This window comes from Hemiscyllium ocellatum, chromosome 18, assembly GCF_020745735.1.
Source record: "Hemiscyllium ocellatum isolate sHemOce1 chromosome 18, sHemOce1.pat.X.cur, whole genome shotgun sequence".
NCBI classification, from domain to species: domain Eukaryota; kingdom Metazoa; phylum Chordata; class Chondrichthyes; order Orectolobiformes; family Hemiscylliidae; genus Hemiscyllium; species Hemiscyllium ocellatum.
Window position 1 is genome coordinate 70881297 of NC_083418.1, and position 26585 is coordinate 70907881.

General features: G+C 40.3%; 1 protein-coding gene across 2 annotated transcripts in view; it reads right to left on the bottom strand.

Moving 5' to 3' along the window:
* The window catches only part of kif18a (kinesin family member 18A), a 93211-nt gene that overhangs the window by 16781 nt on the left and 49845 nt on the right, over window positions 1-26585 (bottom strand). For both annotated transcript variants that reach the window (XM_060839096.1, XM_060839097.1), the window contains 5 exons: window positions 25426-25588; window positions 21185-21349; window positions 9089-9210; window positions 5931-6172; window positions 4068-4157 (listed from right to left, as the gene is read on the bottom strand). In XM_060839096.1, the coding sequence (XP_060695079.1) occupies window positions 4068-4157; window positions 5931-6172; window positions 9089-9210; window positions 21185-21349; window positions 25426-25588 (782 nt within the window). The remainder of the gene's footprint in view (window positions 1-4067; window positions 4158-5930; window positions 6173-9088; window positions 9211-21184; window positions 21350-25425; window positions 25589-26585) is intronic.

Consider the following 26585-nt stretch of genomic DNA (forward strand, 5'->3'; position numbering starts at 1 on the left):
TAGGGAAGTGATTACTGAGCCGCTTGCTGAGATATTTGGATCATCGACAGTCACAGGCGAGATGCCAGGTGATTTGAGGTTGGCTCACGTATCGCCAATATTTAAGGAAGATTGTAAGGAAAAGCCGGGGAACTATAGACATATGAGCCTGACATCGGTGGTGGGCAAGTTGTTGGAGGAAATCCTGAGGAATATACCTTGCCAGTGTTTGTAAATGAGTTCGAAAGGGAGTTGAGGGGAATAGATACTGGAAACAATGTGGACACGTGAAATGAAAAGTTTTCTAATTTAAAAGGTGAACACCGGCAGGCACCTGCTGGTCCAAAATTATGGGAGGTGATGGCCTAGCGGTATTATTGCTGGACTGTTAATCCAGGGACACAGGTAATGTGCTGGGGACCAGGTTTGAAGCCCTCCACAACAGATGGTGGAATTTGAATTTAACAACAATCTGTAATAAAGAGTCTAATGGTGACCATGAAACAACTGAGAGGGGAAAAAAAAATGTCCCTTATGGAAGGACAACTGCAATCCTTTCCTAGCTTGGCGTGCCCGACATTTGACTCTAGACTCACAGCAATGTAGCTGAATCTTAACAATTAAGGACAGCCAATAAATCCTTGCCTGGCCAGGGATGCCATGAGTGAAATACTAAAAAGGCCGGTTTTCCAAATTTCTTTTTAAAATCCTAGAAGTGGGCAAGTGAGAAAACAGAATTGTAGACCAGTTAGTCTCACATCAGCAGCATGGAAAAAGTTAAATTCTAATATAAAGCATGGGATAAAAAGAGACTTGGTTTTTAAACGATCTGATAGGACATGTTATAGCATGGTTTTGTGAATGGAAACTTGGATTTTCTTTAAAAATGTACCAACAACATTGACAAGGAGAGCCAATGGTGGTAGTACACTTAAATTTTCAGAAGTTCTTTGCTAGTATTTGGCAGGAGGCTAATTAGAAGAATTAAACCACATGGGAGGCAGGTAATTTATTGTCATTGATTAAGGATTGGCTAACAGACAGAAAACAGTAGGAATAAATGGATTGTTCTCATGCTGGATGTTTGTCACTTGTGGAGTACTAGGGTCCCAACTGTCTTTGCCACCATAGCTTTGTATACCTTGCTCTGTTCAATCGCCCTCTGCTCTTTGTATGTTGCGATCTGCCTGTACTACACACAAAACACAACTTTTTACTGTACCTAGGTATATGTGAAAATAATAAATCAAATCAAATATATATCAATGATTTGGAGGTCAGGACTAAATACAAGTGTCACTTGACCCAAAACATTAACTGTGATTTCTCTCCATTGCTGATGCCAGACCTGCTGAGTTTTTTGAGCTATTTCTATTTTTGTTTAGGATTAAATAGGATATGTACAAATTTGCAGATGATTAAAAGCTAAGTGAGAATGTGTGTTGTGAGGGAGATATAAAACATTTTTTAAAAAATTGAGCAAGCCTAATAATTAGGCCAGAACATGGCAGATGGAATTTAAGAGGAAAATATGTGCAATTACCACTTTGTGAGGAGAAACAGATGGGCAGAGTATTTCTTAAATGGTAAGAGGTTGGAAAGCCTAGATGTACAAAGGGACTTAGGTGTCCTTGTTGATAAGTCACTGAAAGCCAATATGAAGCAAGCTATTAGGAAGGCGAATGGAACGTTCGCTTTTTTTTTGCAGTAAAAGCTAAGAGTCATGAAGTCTTACTTCAAAAGGCACAGGAACTTTGTTAGCCCGCACCTGGTAGAAGTTTGGTCTCACCTTCTCTCTCTCTTTCAGCTCAGATTTTATTGCCAGAGGGGGAGTGTAAAGAAAGTTCATGAGACTTGTCCCTGGGATGGAAGGTGATGTGTGTGGGGGGGGGGGGGGGACTGTCTCAGGAACAAAGATTGAGCAAAGAGAAATTGCACAATTGGGTATTTTCTAGTATCTGGAAAGCGATCACCCTATTTATCCTTTTCGCTCAAACACTCCAGATCGGTTCGGGTAGAGACCGTCCCATTGGTACAGATTCTCCTTTTCCAAAACGGATGCCAATGCCCCATGAAATGGAACCCCTCTTTCCCACTCCATTCCTTTAGCCACGCATTAACTTCTCTACTTTTCTTGAACCTAAGCCAATTTGCATTTGGCTCAGGCAGTAATCCAAAGATTATGATCCTTGAGAACCTGTTCCTTAATTTCGCTCCCAGTGCTTGGTAACCCCCAAACAGGTCCTCCATCCTACCCTTGCCAATGTTGTCAATCCTACCTTGGATCACAACAACTGGATCCTCACCCTCCCATTCCGGTATCCTTTCAAGCCAGTCAGCACCCTGGCACTGGGCAGGCAACACACTATGTGGGACTCCCTATCCGGCTTGCAAATAACACTATCTGTCCCCTAAAAATCGGGCCCCCTATAACTACCTTAGTTATAGGGGGTCTTTTTGCTCACCCCTCTTGAATGGCCTTCCGCACCATGGTGCCATGGTCAGTTGTCTCATCCATCCCGCAGCCCTTTTCCTCATCCACACAGGGAGCAAGAATTTCATACCTAATGGTTAAGGTTAAAAGCTGAGGTTCCTCTACTCCTGAACTCAGAATCCCCCTACTTGCCTCAATGGATACATGCAATAATACATGGATAAAGGATTGATTAATTGACAGAAAGCAGAGACCAGGGATACATCCGTAATTTTCAGGTTGACAAACTATAACCAGTGTAGTACCACAGAGATCAACTATGTACTCAATGTATCAATTGTATAAATGAAGGATAGCTGTATTTGGCGATGACACCAAGATGGGTAGGAATGCAAGTTGACAGAGGAGGTGGAGAGTCTGCAAAGGGGCATAGAGAGGTTAAGCCAATTTTGATGAATGGGGATTAATTTAAATTTGTCCTTTTGGTAGGAATAAAAGGAAAAGCAGCATGTGATTTAAATGGAGCAAGGCTGGAGAACTTTGTAGTAGAGAGGGATCAGAGTGCCCTTGTACAAGAATCACACAATGCTTATATGCTGGTCTAACAAGTGATGATGAAAACAAATAGAATAACAATAAACTCAACTTGCCATAGAAATATAGTCACTACAAGAACAGATAAGGACATCGGGATACTGCTTTGAGTAATACCTCCTGACTCCCTAAAACCTGTCTACCATGTACAAGTTAGAAGTGTGATAAAATACTTCCCACTTTATCCAGGAGAAAACCTCTCATGCATAAGCATCCACTAACTCCACCATCACTCAGCAGCAGCAGTGTGTACCATCTACAAGATGGACTACAGAAATTAATGAAAGATCCTTAGACAGCACCTTCCAAATCCATGACCACTTCCATCTAGAAGGATAAGAGCAGAGGTACACGGGAACACTACCACCTTCAAGTTCCCCTCCAAGCCACTCACCATCCAGAATTAGGAATATATTGCCATTTCTTCATTGTCGCTAGCTCAAAATCCTGGAATTCTCTCCCTAAGGGCACTGCGGGTCTACCCACAGAATGTGGACTGCAGCAGTTCAAGGTGGCTGCTCACTACTACCTTCTTAAGGACAATAAATACTGGCCAGCCAATGATGCCTATGTCCCTCAAGTGTACAGAAAAAGCTTAATAGAAAGAAACTCTTGTATCTGTGCACCTGAATAGCCCCATTTGTTGAATGGAACTTCTGCTCTGGCCCAGCTTTAAAACTGATTAAGAGCTGATTAACAGCAAAAAAAAACAATTACCAGCTGAATTCAACAGTTGGTTATTTTAGAGAGTTGAGCAACTCCAGATTACTACACAGCTAATCCGAACAACAGCCAGTGTGTCATTGGAAATGGCCCAGAGCACAGGGCAATACCAGGCATGCTGACCTAGAGTTTAAAAATCCATTGCACATGATGAAAATTGAACAAACCCAATTTTGATTTCCTTAAATTATGAGCAGATTCATCATTAAATTATCAACTATAAGCAGACCATAATGTAGCTAATACAAACAGAAAGCTTATTTGAATTATATTGATATGATATATTGGCACATCAACAATGTGCACTCTTGAATGCTTTGGTAAATGTTCCACTTACCTCTTGACGACGTCAACTGATCAGGAGATCTGCCATTTTTTACTTTTTCAGCTGTTACCTGTAGACGTCTGGAAGGACTTCCTTCTGAACCTAAATATATTCAGAAACAAAATGACATGGAGGTAGGACATGACTGATTGATATAATTAATGTACATAAAATGATGTTTATAGATGAGAGGCCACACACACTTTTGACCTTTCACATTAACCAGAACAGTGAAATCCCGTTGAATATACAACTTTATCAAATAAGGTTCTTTTACTCTGGCTACTTTCCCGAAATGTTTTGAGGGGGTCCGGAGTGGTCTGTAATGAAAGGTAATCTTGACAGTATAGGGTGAGCTAGCTAAGGTATGCTAGGTTAAGAACTAGGACAAGATTAGAGTGGTGTTGGAAAAGCACAGAGGTCATGCAGCATCCAAGGACCAGGAAATTCCATGTTTTGGGCAAAAGAACTAGGACAGTAGAGTTGCAGTGGCAGCCTTTTAATTAGATTCTTAGTAACTCTTAACCACAATTATCCCAGTGAGAAAGGCAGTGCCTTTGTGGAGGATGCATCATCTGTGGCTTAACAAGAAAACTGTGAATGGCATTATATTGAAGCAGAATGGTATTCAATTGAAGTAGAAAATTAGGATTGAGCAGACTTTTAGAAGCAGCAAATAATGAATACAAAGATAACAGAGGCAAAAAGCATGGTAAGTGAGAAAGTTAGTTATTAATATAAAACAGAAAGTAAGACTTTCTACAAGTATTTGAATAGGAAAAAAAGTAACTACAGCGAGCATTGGGCCTCTTGAGTCGGTCTGGGGATCAGATAGTGGAAAACAAAAATCGAGAAAGCTTTAAGCAGTTTTTTTTGTCTTATGTGGTAGAAGTCTTAGAAAACTTCCCAGAGATAATAGAAACGCAAGAGAATAATGGAGAGAGGAACACATGTAATCACTATCATCAAGAAAAGGCATTAGAAAAACTATTGAACCTAAAGCCTGACAGTCCCCAGGACCAGAGAGCCTGTATCCTATGGTCTTAAAAGAAGTGGCTGCACAGATAGTCAATGCAATGGTTATATTCCTCTAAAAGTTGTTTATATTCTGGAATGATCCAGTGGATTGGAAAATAAAAAGTGTATCCCCATTATTCAAGGAAGGAAAGTGGCAGAAAGAAGGAAACTATGGGCCAGTCAGCCTAAGGACCTTCAGGAGTGAAGGTGCGAGAGTACATTATTATCATGATTTAATCAGGCATAGGCAACATTGCTCTGTGATAGGAAAATCGTGTGCAACTAATTGATGAGAGACATTTGACAAAATTTTGCCTCAGTTTTTACTGTGGAGAAAGAAATGGAGTTCAGAGAATGCAGAGAAATTTGATATCAAAATTTTGATATTTTTTAAAAAAGCTCACTTTACAGAAGAGGAAGTTTGGGAGATTTGAGAGAAAATAAAGGTGGATTAATCTCCAGGACCTGATCTAATGTCTAAGGGCAGAAAGGAAAATGGAAATGAGACCAAAACCAGATCAGCCACATTCTTATTGAATGGTGGAGAAGGCTTGAAGGGTAAAATCACCTAGCCCTGCTCCTTATTCCTCTCTGTTTCTATAACAGAATTGTTTTGGCCACAAATTCAGAAACAGTAAGATTAAACCTTTTTAGATGTAGCTCAGTTAGACTAGATTGAGAAAAAAAATAAATCTGTACTATTCTGATCTTTGTGTAAAAGCATTTTTCTGCATCTGTAGAGGTGAAATATCCTTTCCAGCAGCAAACTACAAAATAATGGTTAGAAATGAATCATCTGCAATTATGCAATCGTTTATCTTTCCAGCTAAGTGAAATACACTGCATAAGTTTACATACTGCATGGTGTAGCCTGGCAATAGGTGAGCTGGGAGTAATTCATGATAGAGGAAATGTTTAGCTGCTCATCAGGTATAGTTTCTGGTAATTCCATAATCTGATCTTCCCATGCAATCCCTTTCTCCTGATGAATTAATTGTTCCATATCCACAAATGCACCCATGGCAGCTGCTGAAGCAAGTCCAGCTTCTTTTGAAGTTTGATACAGTTGGCAGAATGCAGGAAGTAAAGTCTTTATAAGTCTGTGAAGAGAAAGCAAAACAAATAATTATTGTGTCAGGACTAACTATACAAATCATATAAAATTATAGTCACACAAACATACACATTTTTCTTTTTGCCTTAAATTACCAAGAGGAATTTTCCTTTCTTCATGTAACAAATTTTTGTTAGTGCCATAGAGTCATACAGCATGAACACAGGCTTTTTGGTCCCTTCTAAATCTTTCCCCTCTCACCTTCAATCTATGTCCTTTAGTTCTGGACTCCTCTACACTTGGAAAAAGACTTTAGCTATTCACCTCATGTATGCCTCTCATGATCTTATAAACCTCTATAAGGTCACCCCTCAGTCTCCAACGCTTCAGGGAAAAAAAGTCCCACCCTCTCCTTATAGCTTGGAACTCTCTAGTCCGAACATCCTTGTAAATTCTTCCTTGACCTTTTATAATTTAACAACATCCTTCTTATGGCAGGATGATCAGAATTGCATGCAGTATTCTAAAAGTGGCCTCACCAATGTTTTGTACAGCTTCAACATGATGTCCCAACTCCCATATTCAATGTTCTGGCCAATTAAGGTAATCACGTCAAATGCCTTCTTCACCATCCCAGTAGACAGGCAGGAGGCCGGAAGAACACAGCAAGTCAGGTAGCATCAGGAGGTGGAGAAGTCAATGCTTTGGGTGTAAGGAGGGTTACACCTAAAACGTTGACTTCTCCACTTCCTGATACTGCGTGGCCAGCCTCCTGCTTGTCTACTTTGGATTTCAGCATCTGCAGTTTTTTTGTCTACTTCACCACCCTGTCTACTTGCTCTGCCCATTTCAAGGAACTATGAATCTTACACCCCTTGGTCCCTCTGTTCAACAAAACTCCCCATGGCCTTAACATTAACTGCATAAGTCCTACCCTGGCTTGCCTAACCAAAATGCAACATCTCACATTTATCTAAATTAAAAACTTTATCTACCACTTCTTGATCCATTTGATCAAGATCATAGATAACATCCTTCACAGTCCACTATACCACCAATTTTGATGTAATCTGCAAACTTACTAATCATACTTCCTATATTAGATCAAAAATTTGGATGAGAAACAACAGTGGACCTAGAACTGATTCTTGTGGCACATTACTAGTCGCTGGCCTCCAGCCCGAATAACAACAGTCTAGCCCCACCCTCTGTTTCCTATCATCAAGCTAATTGGCTCTCTTTCCCTGGATCCCATGTGATCTAAACTTATTGACTAGTCTACCACACAGGACCTCATTGAAGGCCTTCCTCAACTCCATTAGACAATGTCTATAGTTCTACCTTCATCAATCTTTGTGGTGACCTCTTCAAAAAATTCAATCAAATTTGGGATATGATTGCCCAAGCACAAAGCCATGCTGACTATCCCTAATCGGTCCTGGTCTTTACAAATGTATGCAGATCCTGTCCCTCAGAATCCCCTTCAACAACCTCCCTACACTGACGTGGTTGATAGTTCTCTGGCTTTTCCTTTCAGCGGTTTTGTATCTATTAATGGCGAGCTCTTCCATATTTGATCATGAAAGATTTGTCCACCAGTCTTACATTTTGTGACTTATTATGAAGAGAGACTGGATCAATTAGGACTCTTTTTCACTGGAGTTTAGAGCACTAAGGCAATTTTGTGGTGGGGGGGGGTGCAGGAGGGGGTGGAATCTCAATTATCTTCAAAATTCTAACAGGACTACAGGTAAAAGAAGTAATTATGTTCCTTATGACTGGGAGCCCAGAACCAAGGATCACAGTCTCAGGATATGGAGAAGAACATTTAGGACTGAGATAAGGAGAAATTCCTTCACCTAGAGTACAGTGAGTTTATAGAATTCTCTGCCGCAGAAAGCAGTTGAAGATAAAACACTAAATGTTTTCAAGAGTCATCTGATATCATTCTCAAGGTGAAAGAGATCTAAAGGTATGGGGAGAAAGCAAGGACAGAGTACTGAGTTTGATGATCAGCCACGATCAGACTGAATGGCGTAACAGGCTTGAAGGGTCAAACAGCCTACTCTCTTGCTCTTATTTTCCATGTTTCTATGTTTTTTTGGAAGGTTATGGTACTTAACCACATGGCTAATATATTATATCGGGATTAAGCTACAATGGAGTAGACCAGAACACTAGGTTTTTTCCCTAATTTGGCAGCAGTTGCCATCAAATATCACAAAACGCCCAATGATTTGAAATAAAATTCTTGTCTGAAATATTCAAACTTTTCCCCATCTGAACAAAGTTGAGTGTTGTAAATTGGGCAGTAACAGACATGATACATGGAAAGGCCCATGTTGGTCATGACAGGAAATTGAATTGATACTTGATCACGAATCAATAGAAGTCTTGTAAGGTGGATGCAAAATCAGATTAAAAATGGAATTAAGCAAAAATATATGGCAATAATCTTTTAAAATAAACCAAAGAACTGCAGATGCTGGAGATCTTAAATAAACAAAAAGTGAAACTTAAGGGAAAACTAGGTCTGGCAACATCTGTGGAGTAAAACAAAAAAGTGTTAAAGTTTTGAGTTCAGTTACCCTTCCTCAGAACTAGGAGCAGCAAGAAAATGCCTTTTCAGAAGAAAGGTCACTGGACTCTAAACATTAATTCAATTTTTCAAAACCGCTAGAAAGTTGCTGAAAATTCTGGACAATTACAATACGTTAAATTAATATCGCTGGAATTAAGAGTATTCATGATTATAAAGGAGAATTTTCTCTTTCAGTGCTGCTTTTGCATCTAGTGATTTGAATGCAACTTTCCAAAGTTTAAAAATCTAACTCCTTAAATAAAGTGCAATAGCACTTAAGTATGCCTGCATTTTAATTACAAATTAATATTAAATTCTAACTGTCAGGCTGAATATTTTCCTGGAAATAAAGATGTTAGCACAAGTTCAAAACTACTGTACTTTTCTGTTCTTCTGTTCTCTGGTGTTTGGAGAGACAGTAACTGTTTCATATGTTGAATTTGTTGTCTTAAGTCCATTACTTCCATCTTTAAATGACTGTGCTGTAGATCTTGATTAAGGACCTGTCAACAACAATAAAAGAAAATTGGAAAGGGCAAATTTGCTGACTACACCCCACATCAATCAGAAGTTAGAGGTAGAAACACAGGGCAGGGTTAACTAGAAAACACTTCAAGAATTTGAGAATCCCGGTTTGTGCATATACTAAGGTAAGAGACCTACCTACGTACATTCAGCAAATATAGTCCAAAGTTAGAAACAATAGATTCTATTTATTAGGATTAACAATCTACAGCATTTATTGTACACACGAGCCACTAATCACTATGCAATGCCAATTTGCTAGTATTCCTAGATATTTTCTAATCAACATGTTCAGAAATGCTATTAAATACCTTTGGAGCAGATGGGACTTGAACCCATGCTGCCTTGCTCAGAAGTAGGGATGCTACCATTGCACAACAATACCTCCTTTCATATGGCCTTTTATTGAGCACGGTTATAGCAATCCAGGTGTTACCTCTCTTACACATACTTATCCTTTGACACAACTTGTTTATTTATTGTTCCTGCTTGTTTGCATCATGGTGCAATGGTTCATTTGTATCTAAAATAATGAAGGTTGATGCTTTAAGAACATCAACCATTCAATAACTCAATCAATCTTTTAACTAGCAGCACACCTGCCCTGACAGCAACCCCAGATACCAGTAAAGGCACCATTGAAATAGCTTGTTTCAAGCACTGATTTGAATCATTGAGTCCTGTGTTAATTGTCCCATGTTACATAAGGTAATACTTAGGATCATTCTCAGAGTTCCTTCCTGCTGTTGATTCAATGCAAGTTCACTTCAGCTGGGATTGATGCTACATTCCTGAGTTTGTTATTCCAGAGAAACATGATAAATATGAACAAGTATAGACCATTTGGCCCAAATCCACTTCACCTTTCAACATTATCACAGCTGACCCTCTATCTCAATGCCATAGACCCATATTCTTCTTATACTCCTTGATACGTTTAACTTCAAGAAATCTATTTCTTTGTTAGTATATTCAGTGACTTGGCCTTCACATCCTTCTGATATGGAGAATTTCAAAGTTCAGCACCCTTTGAATGAAACAATTTCTCCACACCTCAATCCAAGATGGCCTGTCATATACTTTGAGACTGTAACCCCCTTGTTATGAGCCCCTTTGCGAGGGGTGCATCACCCCTTATATATTAATAGGTCTTGCAGGGATAATGGGTTTCTATGATGATTCAGTGTTCATCAGATGTTTTAACGTTGACAACTTGACTGTATTTTAAAAAGACATACTGCAACTTCAGTGGACAATGCATTTTTTGATATAGTACACACAGACATGATTTCTGGTCTATGAATAACTAATTAGAGCTAGTGCAACAGTGGGCTATTGCTGGCCAGGCAGCGAGAAATGGACTCAGGGTTTCCACTTCTGATTGCTATTTAATGATCCTCTTTTGGAAAACTAAGTCTGTCAGCTGACGGCATAATTTTGCATGCTAGTGGTGTCTTTGCAGTGAACAGCCTACCAACACTTGGTATCTAGATTTATATTTATTGAATGATTAGTTGGCTAGCTGGTATCAATGGAACTACATCTTAACCATGATTGTAATAATAAGAAGGAGGGAGAAGATTTGACATGTGGTGGGTGGGGGAATATGCTGCACCGCTAAGTAAAACTCTTGTTATTATGCACCATTTTTCTGCGTTAATTTGACATATTTCCAATAACTGTTCTGTCCAAGTATTTTTTGCAATTTTTGCAAAATTTACTAACTTAAAAAATTGTTCTTTTACAGATGAGGCAGCAAATTTACAGTTAATGCAGCTTTTATAGTTTTGATAATTTAGTTAGAAACTTTAAAATTCAAATTAAATTTAAGTATTTACACCAATAAAGACTGATTTTGCAGCTATTTCTATTACAAATGGAGTGTGATGTGCTTTCATCAGAAGATGCTCAAGTAGTTAGTTTACAACAATGGTGCTCCAGTCAAACAGATTGCAGATGGAAAAGTCTGAATAGATGAATGTTACATCAAATTTCCCAGCCGTGTCTCTTATTTATTTGCTACCTTACTATCCTTATATCTTTCTACTCACTTTCTGCTCATCCCATTATTAGACTTTTTAACAAATTATATCCGTTCCAGTCAGCTATGTCACTGCTTTCTGGAATTCTCTTTCCTCTGCTTTACCAGCATCCTTCAAAATTTCCAAAGATCTCCCAGAAAATATTTTGTTTCAACCGTGTTCTCAATTCATTCTTTATTATAAAGGACAGAAAAAAGATGCTGTATTCCAAACATAGGGAACGGAAAGTAATGAAGAAATATTCCACAATGCTCCTTTGCCTATTCGAGTTAGCATTTCAAATCTTACTAGTTCAGCTCAGTTCACCCTCTGTGAGCCCCTCCAACAACTTTTCATATCTCCCAGTTTAGTGACCTCTGCACTCCGGATACACAGTTCCATGTTACATGAGTAATGCATTGTGTATTATTACAGTGTATAAAGCTCCTAAACCTTATGTCTTACTGTACACATGGGGACTTCACTAGCCTTCCTAACACTAGATGGTGTTGCTGCACCTCCAAATTCCAGGTGTATTTCCCTTGATGAAGTATTCCACATTCAAAATAAAAACTGAGGCCCCTCTGTGCTTACTTCTAACACCTTTTTAGCAGGCCTTGGGAATAATCTATTTGCCCTCTTTGGCTGCCTGATTTGCCAGGCCACATTCCAATTCACTTCTCTCATCATGGTTTTTGCTTTCAGCCTTTACTCATTCAACAGCATTGCCAAGATGTGTTATCCCTGCAACTGTTATTACACTATTCACTTCTGAAGATTTCAAACCCTTTAGCATGAGTGGGTTTGAAATAGAGTGCTTTTTGACGTACGACCTCTTCCTTCTTGGCCAACCAGCCTTGGACATGTATCCATTTCTTAACTGCAGCCCTGTCATGACTAGAGCCATAGAGATGCACAGCACAGAAACAGACCCTTAAATCTAATCTGGCAACCAGATATCCTAAATAAATCTGGTCCCATTTGTCAGCATCTGGCCCATATCAGTCTCAATCCTTTCTATTCCCCACTTCCTCTGGCAGCCTGTTTCATAAACTCATCACCCTCTGTGTGAAAAGGTTGCCCTTTAGGTCCCTTTTAAATCTTTCCCCTCTTGCCTTAAACATAGGCCCTCGAGTTTGGACTCCCCAATCCTGGGAGAAAGACATTGGCTATTTACCCTATCCATGTTCCTCATGATTTTGTAAACCTCTACAAGGTCACCCCTCAGCCTCTGATGCTCCAGGGAAAATAGCCCCAGTCTATTCAAATTCTCCCTATAGCTCAAACCCTCCAAGGAGATAGTGAGGACTGCAAATGCTAGAGATCAGAGTGGAGAGTGTAGTGCTGGAAAAGCACAGCAGGTCAGGTGAACCTCTACTCCAAGGTCTCTTTATTCAGCAATACTTCGCAGGACCTTACCATTAAATGTATAAGCCCTGCCCTGATTTGCCTTTCCAAAAGGCAGCACTTCACATTAACTCAATTAAATGCCACCTGTCACTCCTTGGCCCACTGGGCCAGATCCTTCTTTCTCTTATGACTTGTTTAGGACTGTTGTCTGACAGACATCAGACCGGAGTTTCTCCAACATTTGCTGTACTCATTAAGATTTCCAATATCTGCAGTATTTGGCCTTTATTACTATTTACCTATGATTTGTTCACTGCTGAAAGAAAGTATTAATTTATTCTTTGAACACTTATATTTTGATTCGATACTTACATTTTTATTTGCTTTAATTAACTCAGTAATACTTCAGGGAAGCCTGAGGTGATGGGAAGACATTTAAAGAAGCTTTGGGGGATTGACAAGCAGAGATACAAGATAAACGGGGCGAATTAAGATTGGACAGTGAGATTCAAATTGTTAACAAGAAAATGGGTCAGCCAAAAATAGAGAAACAAAGCAGGTCACAAACCATTGGTGTCAGCTGGAAGGAGAAGATATGCGGATTGAATCACCAGAGTCAAACAAGTATTCAGTCATGGCAACAACTTGTACTTACAGTGTTTTTAAACACAGTAAAACATCCCGAAGTGGTTCACAGGAACATTATCAGACAAAATTAATGAGAGTCAGTCATTCTTAAGAACAAAAATGAAGATAGACATATAAATTTAAAACATAAAATTTCTCACTTACATAATGAGATATCCTTCTTCTACAATCTTCAACATATTTTTCTGAAGATGCATTGTTCTTAGTGAAATGATCTACTCACTGAAGCTATATAATTTCTCTCCAGCATCGGTTTTAAACAGGTTACATGTATCCTAAGCCTTTGTCACTTACACTTTTTGTTGAATGTACATTATTCCACAAAGACTTACTTTCTACTCAACATCCATGACCTCTTTTGGATGAAAAGTAACTTGAGTGGGAGGGGAAAAATCCAGTTGTTGTGGTCTATGTTAGGGCCAATAACATTGGTCCGATTAGGAAAAAGGTTCTGCTGAGGGATTGCAAGCAGTTCGGGGGACAAATTAAAAAGTAGAACCACAAAAGCAATAATCTCCGAATTATGGAGGGGTGGCACAGTGATTAGCACTGCTGCCTCACAGCGCCAGAGACCCGGGTTCAATTCCAGCCTCTGGCAACAGTCTGTGTGGAGTTTGCACATTCTCCCAGTGTCTGCGTGGGTTTCCTCCGGGTGCTCCGGTTCCCTCCCACAGTCCAAAGATGTGCAGGTTAGGTGAATTGGCCATGCTAAATTGCCCGTAGTGTTAGGTGAAGTGGTAAATGTAGTGGAACGGGTCTGGGTGGGTTGCTCTTCGGAGGATCGGTGTGGACTTGGGCCGAAGGGCCTGTTTCTACACTAAGTAATCTAATCTACTACCTAAGCCATGTGCAGATGATGTGGGGTACATAATATTAGAGTAATAAATGCAAGGTTCAAAGATTAGGTTGGAAGAAATGGGTTTTGACTCATGGGGCACATAGTACTGGGGAAAAAGCTGTTCCATGAGGTTCCTATGAACCGTACTGGAATCAATGTCCCAGTGAATTGTGTATCCAAGGTTATAGAAAGGGCTTTAAGATTTGCTATTGGGATATCTGCTAGAAATCCTAATTGTACATGGCCTTTTCCTCCTAAGTGCATCTCCTGAGTGAGTACTGGAACTGAGTTTCAGTTCTCCACACTCATTCCCTACTGCCCCATGGCCCTCACTTTTCAGCTGTCATCTTGGACATTTAGCCAAGTTATAGTTTTTAGTAAACTTTTCTAGATATCTCACTATTGTGGTCATCCTCTCATGATATAATTGTTGATTCTGGATTAGTGGTGCTGGAAGAGCACAGCAGTTCAGGCAGCATCCAAGGAGCAGCGAAATCGACGTTTCGGGCAAAAGCCCTTCATCAGGAATCAGAATCTGTTTTTACCTCTAGAATTGTTGATTGCTAACCTGCTCATGAACCTACACTGGGCCCATGAGATTACTTTTTCAAACTGTTTGACTGGTATGTGTATTTATATGTATTTACTGATCTCTTATGTCCTCCCTTCTGGTTCCAAACTGTAGAATTCATAGGTATGCAAAATACATGGTGCTTTATCATCAACACTTTCTTGCATTTTCTTTAAGCTCAAAATTCCTAATATTGGTGTTGTATAATGAAAGTTTTCTTGTCATGTGCAATAACCTTTTGTGCCCCTTTCCATTTCCTGCATCCTTCTGTATTTTATGAAAATCATGTCACCAGATTTACAACTTCTTCTGGACGGTCTGATGCAACATTTTTCTTTGTCGTCAGCACCGACAAGAAGTGATTTTTAGTACTACACAAGGGAAGATTTTGGGGCCTGCAAAGATGGGATTATACTTTTACCTTGTGTTTCAAACTCTTTACATTTGTTACATCTAGATTGGAAAAAAAAGGAGAAAGTGAGGACTGCAGATGCTGGAAGTCATAGTCAAAAGGTGTGGTGCTGGAAAAACACAGCTGGTCAGACAGCATCCGAGGAGGAGTCGTCGACGTTTTGAGCATCATTTCTGATGAAGAACTTATGCTTGAAACACAGACTCTCCTGCTCCTCGGATGCTGCCTGTCTGGATGCGCTTTTCCAGCACCACATTTTTGACTTACATTTAGATTGGTTCATTCTATTTTCTTGTCACTTCTTTTCATTAATAAACTTCTGTTTTATTGCTAATATAAAATCTACAACAGTGCATGCTTATGGTTCAGTGAGAGACTTTCTTGTCCAAACCAAAACAAAACAATGATCCATCAAGCTAGAGATGTCTGTCCAGTAATAACATCAGCTGGGATAATACAATCCTCTTGTTGATCACCATGGATACGCTAAACCTGGTCACCATATCTAAATATGGAATAGACAGACGTCTGACCTTTGTCCCAGATCTTTTCATAGCTACTACATGTTGAAAATCCTTTATCTGCATAGTCAAAAACTGGACCTTTTGAAAGCTATGCCAAATGGACCTTTCGACACACTGAGTTCAATCCCTTTGGGAAAAAGCAACTTTGGCTTTAATCTATTCAGGCCCAAACAGACTTAGAATAGTCGGCGTATTTGAAAACTAAGAATATCCTTTGTCTGAAAAATCTGGTGGCCCTGAAGCTTTCCAATAAAGGTTTCCTGACTTGTATTTCATTAAATTCTCAGACTAAAAGAACACTTACATTGGGCATGTTGGTCCCTTTCAATACATAGTACATATACCACTATCAATTTCATCTGTTTTATAAGAGATTCATATTCTTTATCCTCTGGCCTCCTTTGACCTCTTTACAAGCAACTCCCAGCTTCTTCAATGGAATACGGTAATTCTGAATCCCACGTAAGACTTTTACCACTTTACCAAATACAAACATTTTCTCATTCTCCACGTCCAAACATGGAGAGTTTACATCGTTTTAATTGAAACTTACTCAGCAACAATATTATGTCACTTTGGATGACAGCAGAGCTTATGAAATGTGCAGCTCTTCAATTTCACAGGGTAGAATCACTCTCTTTGAAGGTTTGAAATACTCATGTTTTTCAACCCTATTTTAGTCCTCTTTGTCCAGGGTTTTCAAATAGCCATTTAGCCAATTGATATTGAGCTACCACCACCATCCAGTAAGGTATAATTGAATAAATTAGCAACTAGGACACTCAATGCTTGATTTGAATCTTCAGCCACAAACAACATTTTATTGCTATTTATCCATGTCATATCCACCTTCAGAACAATTTGCTTCATGGGCTGTGTCAAATGTGTGTCCATATACGTGGGAAGTGTGTTATAGCTGCAGTTCCTAATTTGCCTCATGGAAATATGTAGAGTTGCGGATGGACTCACTGCAGAGCACCCATGAGGCTGAAAACACTGTGGACAGTGTGTTTAACAAGCTGGTCTCACCATTAGCAGGGGCTACACAGACAGGAGAGAGTTGTGTGATCAGCATAAAGACTAATAAGTGTGGACAGGTAGTGCAGGAGTGCCTTGTGGCCATTTCCCTCTCAAACAGATATACTGTTTTAGATACTGATGGGGTGGGTGTGTGTGTGGAATGGTCTCTCAGGGGAAAGCAATAGCAACAGCCAGGTTGATTGCACCACGACTGGCTCTGTTGTGAATAAGGGAGACTGGAGGTGCAGGCGAGCATTTCTGGTAGGGGCTTCTATAGTCAGAAGCACACATAAGCATTTCTGAAACCATGAGCGAGACTCCAGGATGGTGTGTTGCCTCCCTGGTTCCAAGGTCAAACGTACCTTTGAGCATGCATAAGATATTCTGAAGGGGGTGGGTAAGCAGGTAGAAGATGAAATCTATATTGGTACCAGCGACATAAGCAGAAAGAGTGATGAGGTCCTGCAAAGGGAACAAAGGGAGTTAGAGAGGAAGTTAAAAAACAGGACCTCGAAGGTTATAATCTCAGGATTACTCTCAATGCCAAGTGCTAGTGAAGCCAGAAATAGGAAGATAATACAGTTTAATACATGGCTAAAGAGCTGATGTAGGAAGGAGGGATTTAGATACCTTGATCATTGAAATCTCTTCCAGGGCAACTGGGATCTGTACAAGGAAGATGGGTTGCACCTAAACTGGAGGTGCTCCAATATCCTTGCAGGGCGGTTTGCTAGTGTCACTCAGGAGGGTTTAAACTTGCATAGCAATGGGACAAAAATCAAAACAGTAGGTCAGCTTGTGGAAGGTTTGAAGAGAGGGGCTAAATCAAGCAAGTCTAGTTGGAATAACTGCATAATGTACATGGAGGGTATTTATTTTAATGCAAGGAGTGTAACAGATAAGGCAGATGAGCTTTGAGCCATTTGCAAATGTATAAGACTTTGATCAGGCCACATTTGAAGTATTGTACATAATTCTGGTTGCTGCACTAGGAGGAGGATGTGGAGACTTTGGGTAGGATGCAGAAGAGATTCATCAGCACGGCTCCCTCACACAACTCTTTCCTCCCTGCCTGACAGGTACATACTTATCAAGGACACTCAGTAGTTGCTCCTCGAACAAGCTCCACATATCGATTGCACCCTTCCCTTGAAGCCTACTTTTCCAAGCCACGCATCCTAAGTCATGCCTCACCGCATCATAATTTCCCTGCCCCCAGCTATAACTCTTGCCCTGTAGTGCACACTTATCCCTCTCCATCACTAGAGTAAAAGTCACCGAATTGTGGTCACTGTCCCCAAAGTGCTCACCTACCTCCAATTCTAACACCTGGCCTGGTTCGTTACCCAGAACCAAATCCAGTATGGCCTCACCTCTTGTTGCCCTGTCTACATATTGTGTCAGGAAACCCTCCTGCACACACTGGACAAACACTGACCCATCTAACGGACTCGAGCTATAGCTTTCCCAGTCAATATCTGGAAAGTTAAAGTCCCCCATAACAACCACCGTATTACTTTCACTCTTCTCCTGAATCATCCTCGCAATCCTTTTTTCTACGTGTCTAGGACTATTAGGAGGCCTGTAGAAAACTCCTAACAGGGTGACCTCACCTTTCCTATTTCTAAGCTCAGCCCAAACTACCTCAGATGGTGAGTCTTCAGCCATCGTCCTTTCCACTGTTGTAATACTATCTTTGACAAGCAATGCCACACCTCCCCCTCTTTTACCCCCACCTCTGACCCTACTAAAACATTTAAACCCTGGAACCTACAACAACCAATCTTGTCCCTGTTCTACCCATGTCTCCGTAATAGCCACAACATTGAACTCCCAAGTACCAACACACGCTGCAAGTTCACCTACCTTATTTCGTATACTTCTCGCTTTGAAATATACACACTTCAAGCCACCTTCCTATTTACAGGCACCATCCTTCGAGATTGATGCCTGGTTCCTAACCTCCCTACACTCCAGGTCCTGCACCCTAAAATACTGTCTAGGTTCCCATGCCCCTGCAGTTATTTTAAACCTCCCGAAAGATCACTAGCAAACCTCCCCCCAAAGATACTGGTGCCCCTCAGGTTCAGGTGTAGATCATCCTGTTTATAGAGGGCCCACCTTCCCCAGAAAGAACCCCAGTTATCCAGAAACTGGAATCCCTCCCTCCTGCATCATTCCTGTAGCCACGCATTTAACTGCTCTCTCTCCCTATTCCTCGACTCTCTATCACGTGGCACGGGTAACAAACCAGAGACAACAACTCTGTTTGTTCTAACTCTGAGCTTCCAACCTAGCTCCCTGAAAGCCTGCCTAACATCCTCATCCCTCTTCCTACCTATGTCGTTGGTGCCAATGTGGACCACGACTTCGGGCTGCTCCGCCTCCCCCTTAATGACCCAGAAAACACGATCAGAGACATCACGTACCCTTGCACCTGGAAGGCAACATACCAATCGTGAGTCTCTCTCCCCCCCACAAAACCGCCTATCTGTGCCCCGAACTATCGAGTCTCCAATAACTATTGCTTTGCTCTTCACCCTTCCCTTCTGAGGAACAGGGACAGGCTCCGTGCCAGAGGCCTGAACCCCATTGCTTACCCCTGGTAAGTCATCCCCCCCCACAAGTATCCAAATGGTATATTTGTTCTTGAGGGGAACGGCCGCAGGGGGTCCCTGCACTGGCTGCTTCCTCCCATTCCCCCTCACTGTCACCCATCTGTCTGCAATCTTTGGAGTTACTACTTCCCTAAAGCTCCGATCTATGAACCCCTCTGCCTCCCGGATGATCCTAAGTTCATCCAACTCCAGCACCAGTTCCCTAACACAGTCTTGGAGGAGCTGGAGATGGGTGCACTTCCTGCAAGTGTAATCAGCAGGGACGACCATGGCATCCCTCACCTCAAACATGTTGCAAGAGGAACATTGCACTGCCTTCACTGCCATCCCTCTAAAAGTAACCTTTAAAAAAACTAGGTCTAAACATGAGAATAAGCAAAATGCAGCACTTACTTCTTACCACAACGGGTCTTATTAGGTGAGAGGAGAGCGGGTGGGAGGCTCTACCTCTGTAGTGCCTCGGGTTCCTCTCCTGTGCGCCATTATAGGAAAACAACTTACCCAGGTAAGCTTGCGCTACACCAGCTTCCGGGTCCGCTCCGTGCTTTTTTTAAAAAAAAATTCAAATTTAAACCGTTAAACAAACATCACCGAGCCTTCAAGCAGCCACTGCCAAACACCCCTTACCTGCTCTGCTGAGAGAATGAGGCCGAGGCCTTGAAGCTGTGCGCCTTTATAGGGGAAAAAAAATGTTGCACCATTTGTGATTGCATGGAAAGGTGGGGCAGGGAGGAGAGTCAGAGTGTAATGCTGAAGATGAGAGATGTCAGGGTGATGGACAAATGGATCAGTGTTGTGCACGGAATGGTCGTTATGGAATGCCAAGAAGGGACGAGAGGAAAGAGGTGTTTGGTATGATCGGGCTGAATGGCAAGGGTTGGTTGGTTGGTTGGAAAGCTTGGATAAGTGACCCTGGAGGGATTAGAATGGGTGAGGGCAGATTTGGGAAATAAATTGTACACAGTTGAGGGCCCTGTCAATTTTAGTGAGGAAGAAAGAAGTCATGTTAAAAGCACCATTGTGGAAGCTAGCATCAGAACATATGTAACAGAGAAAAAGAAAACAAGGGAGAATGGAATGGAGTCCTTACAGAAAGCAGATCATGTGGAAGCAAAGTCATACTAGATGTACAAGTTAGAGGGTTTCTAAATAAAATCAGTAAGCTGACTATCCCTGGAAATGGAAATAAAGTAAAGTAAGGGGAGAGAAATGTCAGAAATGGACCAGGTAAAGCTGTGGAGAGGATGAAAATTGGAAGCAAAACGGACTAAATTTTCCAGCCCCAGACAGGGCAGGAAGTAGCATTGGGACAGCTATCAACATACCTAAGGAAGAGTTGTTGGATGGTGCTCCCAAGTTGGACTGGAACATGGTGTATGCCACATTTCGCACTGTAAGACACCCACTAGTGATGTTTGGAGAAACTGAGACAATTTAGTGGAGAAAGTGATCAATTGAGAATGAGCTCCATAGATGAAGAAGAGTAGTGGTGGATGGGGGCTGTTCAGACATTCTTCAAAAGGAACAGTCAGCCCTTAGACTATTCTGACACTGGACAGAAATGCACAGAGACTGCACACCCAAGTGAAGAGAAGGTGGTTAGGTCATCAGAACAATGTTGAAGATAGTTGGAAAGAGCCCAAAATGCAGAAAAACAAAATTGAGATAGAAACACAAGTTCAGTGAGACAGGAACCAGTTGAAACAAACAATACACCTGTCAGGATGATTCTGCTTGTGGATGTTTGGGAAGAGATTGTAAGCGGCTGTTGGAGGTTAGGGAAATAAAGAGTGGGGAGCCGTGGGGGACAAGATCTCTAGTGAGGTGATCATGGAACAAAATATAGTTTCAAAGAGCCTTACATGTAACAGATTAAAGCATTGTATACTGTACAATACTAAGAACCTTAAATGTACAAAAAGGATAAGAAGAAAATTATTTTAGTGCTACCTGAGGCATCTTTCCGTCTTGGCCGAATAAACACATTTCATTTTCCACACGATGCAACCAGTTACTGTTCTCTTCAAGCATTTTCTCTGTAATTTTCAGCTTTTGTTGAATATGATTGTGTTGTGTAATTAATGATGCCAGCCTGCCTTCATGCTTGCAAGATGCCTAAAGATCCAATAGGTAGATTGTCAAGTTAAATCAAATAGTTGTTAAAGATGTAACTCACTTTAAAAGAATTACCTGTACTATAAAAATTCATTAACTTGAAAATAATTCAGAAGAAACAACTTCAGATTTTAAAACAATATAAACACCAGATTAAGTTTTTTGTTTTCAGCAAGGGTCACACTGCAAAATCACAAGATGAAGTACATTTAATCCATGGTTTGGTTATCATGGTGTGCACGCTCAACAGGTGCTAACTTTGTTCAAGAGTACAGCCAGAACAAAGGGTTTGGAACAAAGCCAGAAGATGACTGGATGATGTCAGGATTCTAATTAGATGTCCATTCCTGGCCTTCTCATGTTATACACGACAAATCCCGTTTCCACCTAGCAAGGAAACTTCAAAGACCATATGAAATTGAAACACAAGAAGGCTGTTGAGCCCCTTCAGCCTACTCTGCTATTCGACTGGATCTAGGTTGATCCAATGTTCCTTGCATCCACTGTCCTGCTCTTTCTCCATTACCCTCAATTCCCCTCATGATCAAGAATCAATTATAGCCTTAAATATACACAAGGACTACCACCACAGCTCTTTATGGTGAGCAGTTTCAAAAACTCTCAACCATCTGAGGGATTAATTTCCCCATCATCTCAGTCTTGAACTGATGCCCCATTATTCTGAGAGTCGTTACTCTTATCCTAGATTGTCCCATGAGAAGAACCATCCTCTTAGCATTTACCCTGTCAGGCCTGTAAAGAATCCTAGTTTCAATGAGATCACCTCTCATTCTGCTAAATACTAATTAATAGTCTCAACCTGTTTAATCTTTGTTCTGATGACAATTCCTCCACATGAAGGGGATCATCCTACTGAACCTTCTCTGAACTGCCTACAATGAAATATCTTTTCTTAAATTTCTGTTAAATCAATTGTTCTCCCTTAAATGCTACCTGTCCTACCAAATATTTCTAACCTTGTTTCTTTACACTTCACATTTTTATATTTTCAATTTGATTTCTACACTACAGAAGAGTAATACCACACCCAGTTGCAATGTGTAAATACTGGAGCAAAAAAACCTTTCTCCACAACTTGTTGGTATCTAATTGAGCCTGCTGATGGATGTTACCTGTTTAACAATCACAGGCAATAAAGTCAACCGGTGTTGTGCATTGACTGGCAGATATTGACTGAGCAGCACGGAAGCTCAGTGGTTAGCACTGCAGCCTCACAGCATCAGGGACTTAGGTTCAATTCCAGCCTCGGATTACCGAATGTGTGAAGTTTGGACATTCTCTCAGTGACTGCGTGGGTTTCCTCTGGGTGCTCCCACAATCCAAAAAGATATGCAGGTCAATGAATTGGCCAGGCTAAATTGCCCATAGTGTGAGGTGCATTAGTCAGAGGGAAATGGATGGGTTAATCTCCGGAAGGTCAGTGTGGACTTGTTGGGCTGAAGGGCCTGTTTCTATACTGTAGGGAACCTAATCTAATATCTGCACACTGTTTGTGCTGAATTTACGTTTTAACCCAAGGTGTCTGCAACTGGGATTTGCTCCTTAACCTACTTAAATAAGACAGAGCTGTTTCAGGCAAAAGTGCACAGTGCTTGTCAGGAGGATCATTTGGTACACTGGTTATTTCCTTACCTTTGAGCCAGAAACCTAGGCTCATGTCCCACTTGCTTTAGGGGTATCTAATAACATCTCTGATCAGGTTAAGTAAAAAATACCTGTGCTTTGGTTGTTATGAGTTTCTGTGACACTGTGGTAATGTCTCTGGATAAGAGAGCCTTGGTTCAATTCCCACCTGCTCTGAAGGTGTGTAATGACATCCCTGAACAGTCTGATTGGAAAACATATGCAACAATGGTTGCGATAGTGTTCAATTCCAACCTGTGCAGGAGATGTGTCAGAACATATTTGAACAGGATGATTAAATGGGCAACACAATGGCTCAGTGGTTAGCTTTGCTGCCTCACAATGCCAGGGAATTGGGTTTGATTTCAGCTTTGGATGACTGTTTGTGCAGAGTTTGCAAATTCTCCCAGTGTCTGTATGGGTTTCGTCTATGTGCTCTGGTTCATTCGCCCCCACAGTTCCAAGATGTGCAGGTCTGATTGATTTGCCATGCTAAATTGCCTATAGCATCCCGAGGGAGTGTGAGGCTAGTAGAATAACCATGGGAAATGAAAAGTTACAGGGATAGGTTAGTGGGTGCATCTGGGCTGGATACTTTTTAAGAGGGGCATTGTGGACTCAATGGGCTGCTTCCAGACACTGTAGGAATTCTATTCTATGAAAACAACTTAGATATACAAGAATCTTGTGGTGCAGTGGTAGTGTCCCATCTCAGAACCAGAAAGTCTGGGTTCAAGTCTCACCTGACCCAGGTATGTCAATAACTAGTTTAAACAGGTGGATTAAAAATAATTACTTATATATGTATACCATAGGGGCTGGAGCGCACTTTTACCCAATTGAATAGCATTTTGTTTTGATTTTAATAAGGTTCCTTTAAAATTATTATCCAAGTTATAGTGCCCTTATGGAACAATCTAATCTTGTTTTTATTTGATCTCTTAAAAAAAACACCTTAGATGTGTAGACATAAAGTCAGTCAGTGTAAGGGGAGAAACAATTGAAGTGGGAAGTATAAACGAACAAGTTTCCACCAAAGCATCCTGGAATTGGTATATTCTTCATAAATAAGGTGGGGCCCTTTAATATAACCTGTTATCACGGAGATCATTCACTTCATAAATGGCTCCCTCAGCCATACAAATAATCCTTCCACTGGTGACACAAAAGATAGGGAGAAGCAGTTTGTATCTTCAAAAACATGCTGTGCCAAGGTGCTTATTATTAAAGATCCAGTTTGAGCTGTACTGGATGCAAGAGAAGCACCATGGTTCAGTCTTATTACATAGTTACTTTGTCACTGTAGTCATTTGATGTGCAAAACTAAAAGCATATTAGTAAGAGATAAAAAGGTTTTAAAGTCATTAACACCAACAAGAACATATGGAAATCAAAGTAACATTTGCATCTGATGCATGCAGTGGAAAGTATAAAAAAGTAAACAGGGACACGTCAAAACAAAGAAAGCAGCTTCTACCTACTTCACAAAACAACTTTATCATTAATTAATCAATATAAAGGACTAAAATAGACTCTATTCTATTACACCTGGATATAACAAGACTTGTGTAGCCTGTTACACTATGTATTTAACCATATCAAAACTGAAGTTTGTTCTTTTTCAACTTAATTGCAAAGTTTCACCAATTTAAATTCATTCTATTGTATTTCAATATAGTGATCATAGCATTACTGTGGTCTAACACATTCACTCGCAAAATAATTTGCTTTTGCAACTCCCTTACTTTTTTCTGGAGTTACGGGTGCAAACAAGCATTGTGCGCATAGAAAACATTACATGCAAAGTCTGGATCATCCTTTGATGTCATTTTAATAAACACTAGAAGAAAAACTTGGATTTAAACAGCAAGCTTCATAACGACTGCACATCCCAAATCACTTTACAGTCAATGAAGTAGTTTTAAACTTTTATTACTAATGCAACATGGAAAAAGTTGGCATACAGTAAGCTCCCATAAACAGAAGTGTGAAAGCAACTGGTTAATCAAGAGCTGTGATGTTGACTGATATTGGTCAGAAAACTGGGAATCATTTCCCTGCTCCTCTTTGAAATAGCGCCAGAGTTTTTTTCACATTCACCTGACAGAACAGACAGATCCTCACATTAATGCTTCTTTTGAAAGACAATCTCTGAAGGTGCAGTGTCTCCTCAATACTCAAAAAAACTGGACTGTCAGTTTATGCAATTGAGTTCAAGTCCTGAAGTAGGAGTGAACACACAGCCTCTTGACACAGAGGCAAAAGTGCTTTTCACTGAACCATAGTCAGTCAGTAGCAATAAGGAAGAAGTGTTTTTCAGGGAACAATGAGTAGCTCAAATACAGAATTAATTTAAAATAACTATAGAAACGAGGCAGCAAGCGGGTCAGTCAATTTTCCCACCCACAAAAAGTTAACTACGAAGCAATTACCTTTTCCATTGCATGGTCACAGGAAAACAGTTTGGCATATTGCTGGTGCCGTTTATAATAATATATTTTTAGTTCCAACTCTTTCAGTCTCAGCTCTAAATTTAAACAGGTTACTCTGATTTTCTGTCGTTTGCTGAAGATATTTTCAAGGACACCTTCAAATCTGGAAAATAAAAAGACAACCATGTATGACATCATGCTGCCATTTGTTCTTTTTAATTGTTTTACTGAGGATTTGAAGTAAAGGATCTGTTGAATTCTGCAACTAATTTATTCCCAAGTACACCAAGTTCTTTATTAAGACTTTACGCATTATGTCCAATGATGCTCATTTTCAGAATTTGTCTGAAATACTTGCAGCAATTCTTATAAGTTACAAAATGTGAAGAAAGAGATTTCAATTTGCATGTCAATGCTCTATCCTAACATCAACCATACAAAGAACACAAATGGTGAGTCAAGACATAGTGATGTGTCTAAATGAAAGTGATGATGCGGGATGGTTAGATGATATTTAGAATATAAAGTGCCTGTTGTTGTCTGGAGAGTTGTTACTTTGGAATTACAAACTACTACAATTGGTAGTGCTGCTCCTTTTCCACTAGGGGGACAGCATGTTTATAGAGCAACAGGTTTTGAAAGGCAGTTTCCACTCTAAATATAGAAAACTTTAAGTGGAAAGTTGACAGGGAGCTTGCTTAGATACAACAATTTTAAAATCACAGAAATATGATTTCAGTAATAACAAGAGCACATAACCAAATTTACTTCAAGTAAAATTAAATAATTAAAAGAATAAAAGCAAAACACTGCAGATGATGAAAATCTGAAATAAAAGAAAAAAGTGCTGGAGAAACTCAGCAAGCCTGGCAACATCTTTGGGGGGAGAAAAACAGAATTAATGTTTTGAATCACAGGAAGAGTCATATTGGACTCAACGTTAGTATTGTTGGTCTCTTCACAGATGCTGCCAGAGCTAAGGAGTTTCTTTCGCATTTTCTGTTTTTATTACAAATAATCATTATGTTTGTTGAAATAGTCTTGAAAAAGAACATAGTGAATATTTTGTCCATCAAAAAGTTGTCCCACATCAATGCTCAAAGACAAATATTTTGTGCTACGAACATTTGAGATGTTTCATTTTTGCAGAAGTTACATGG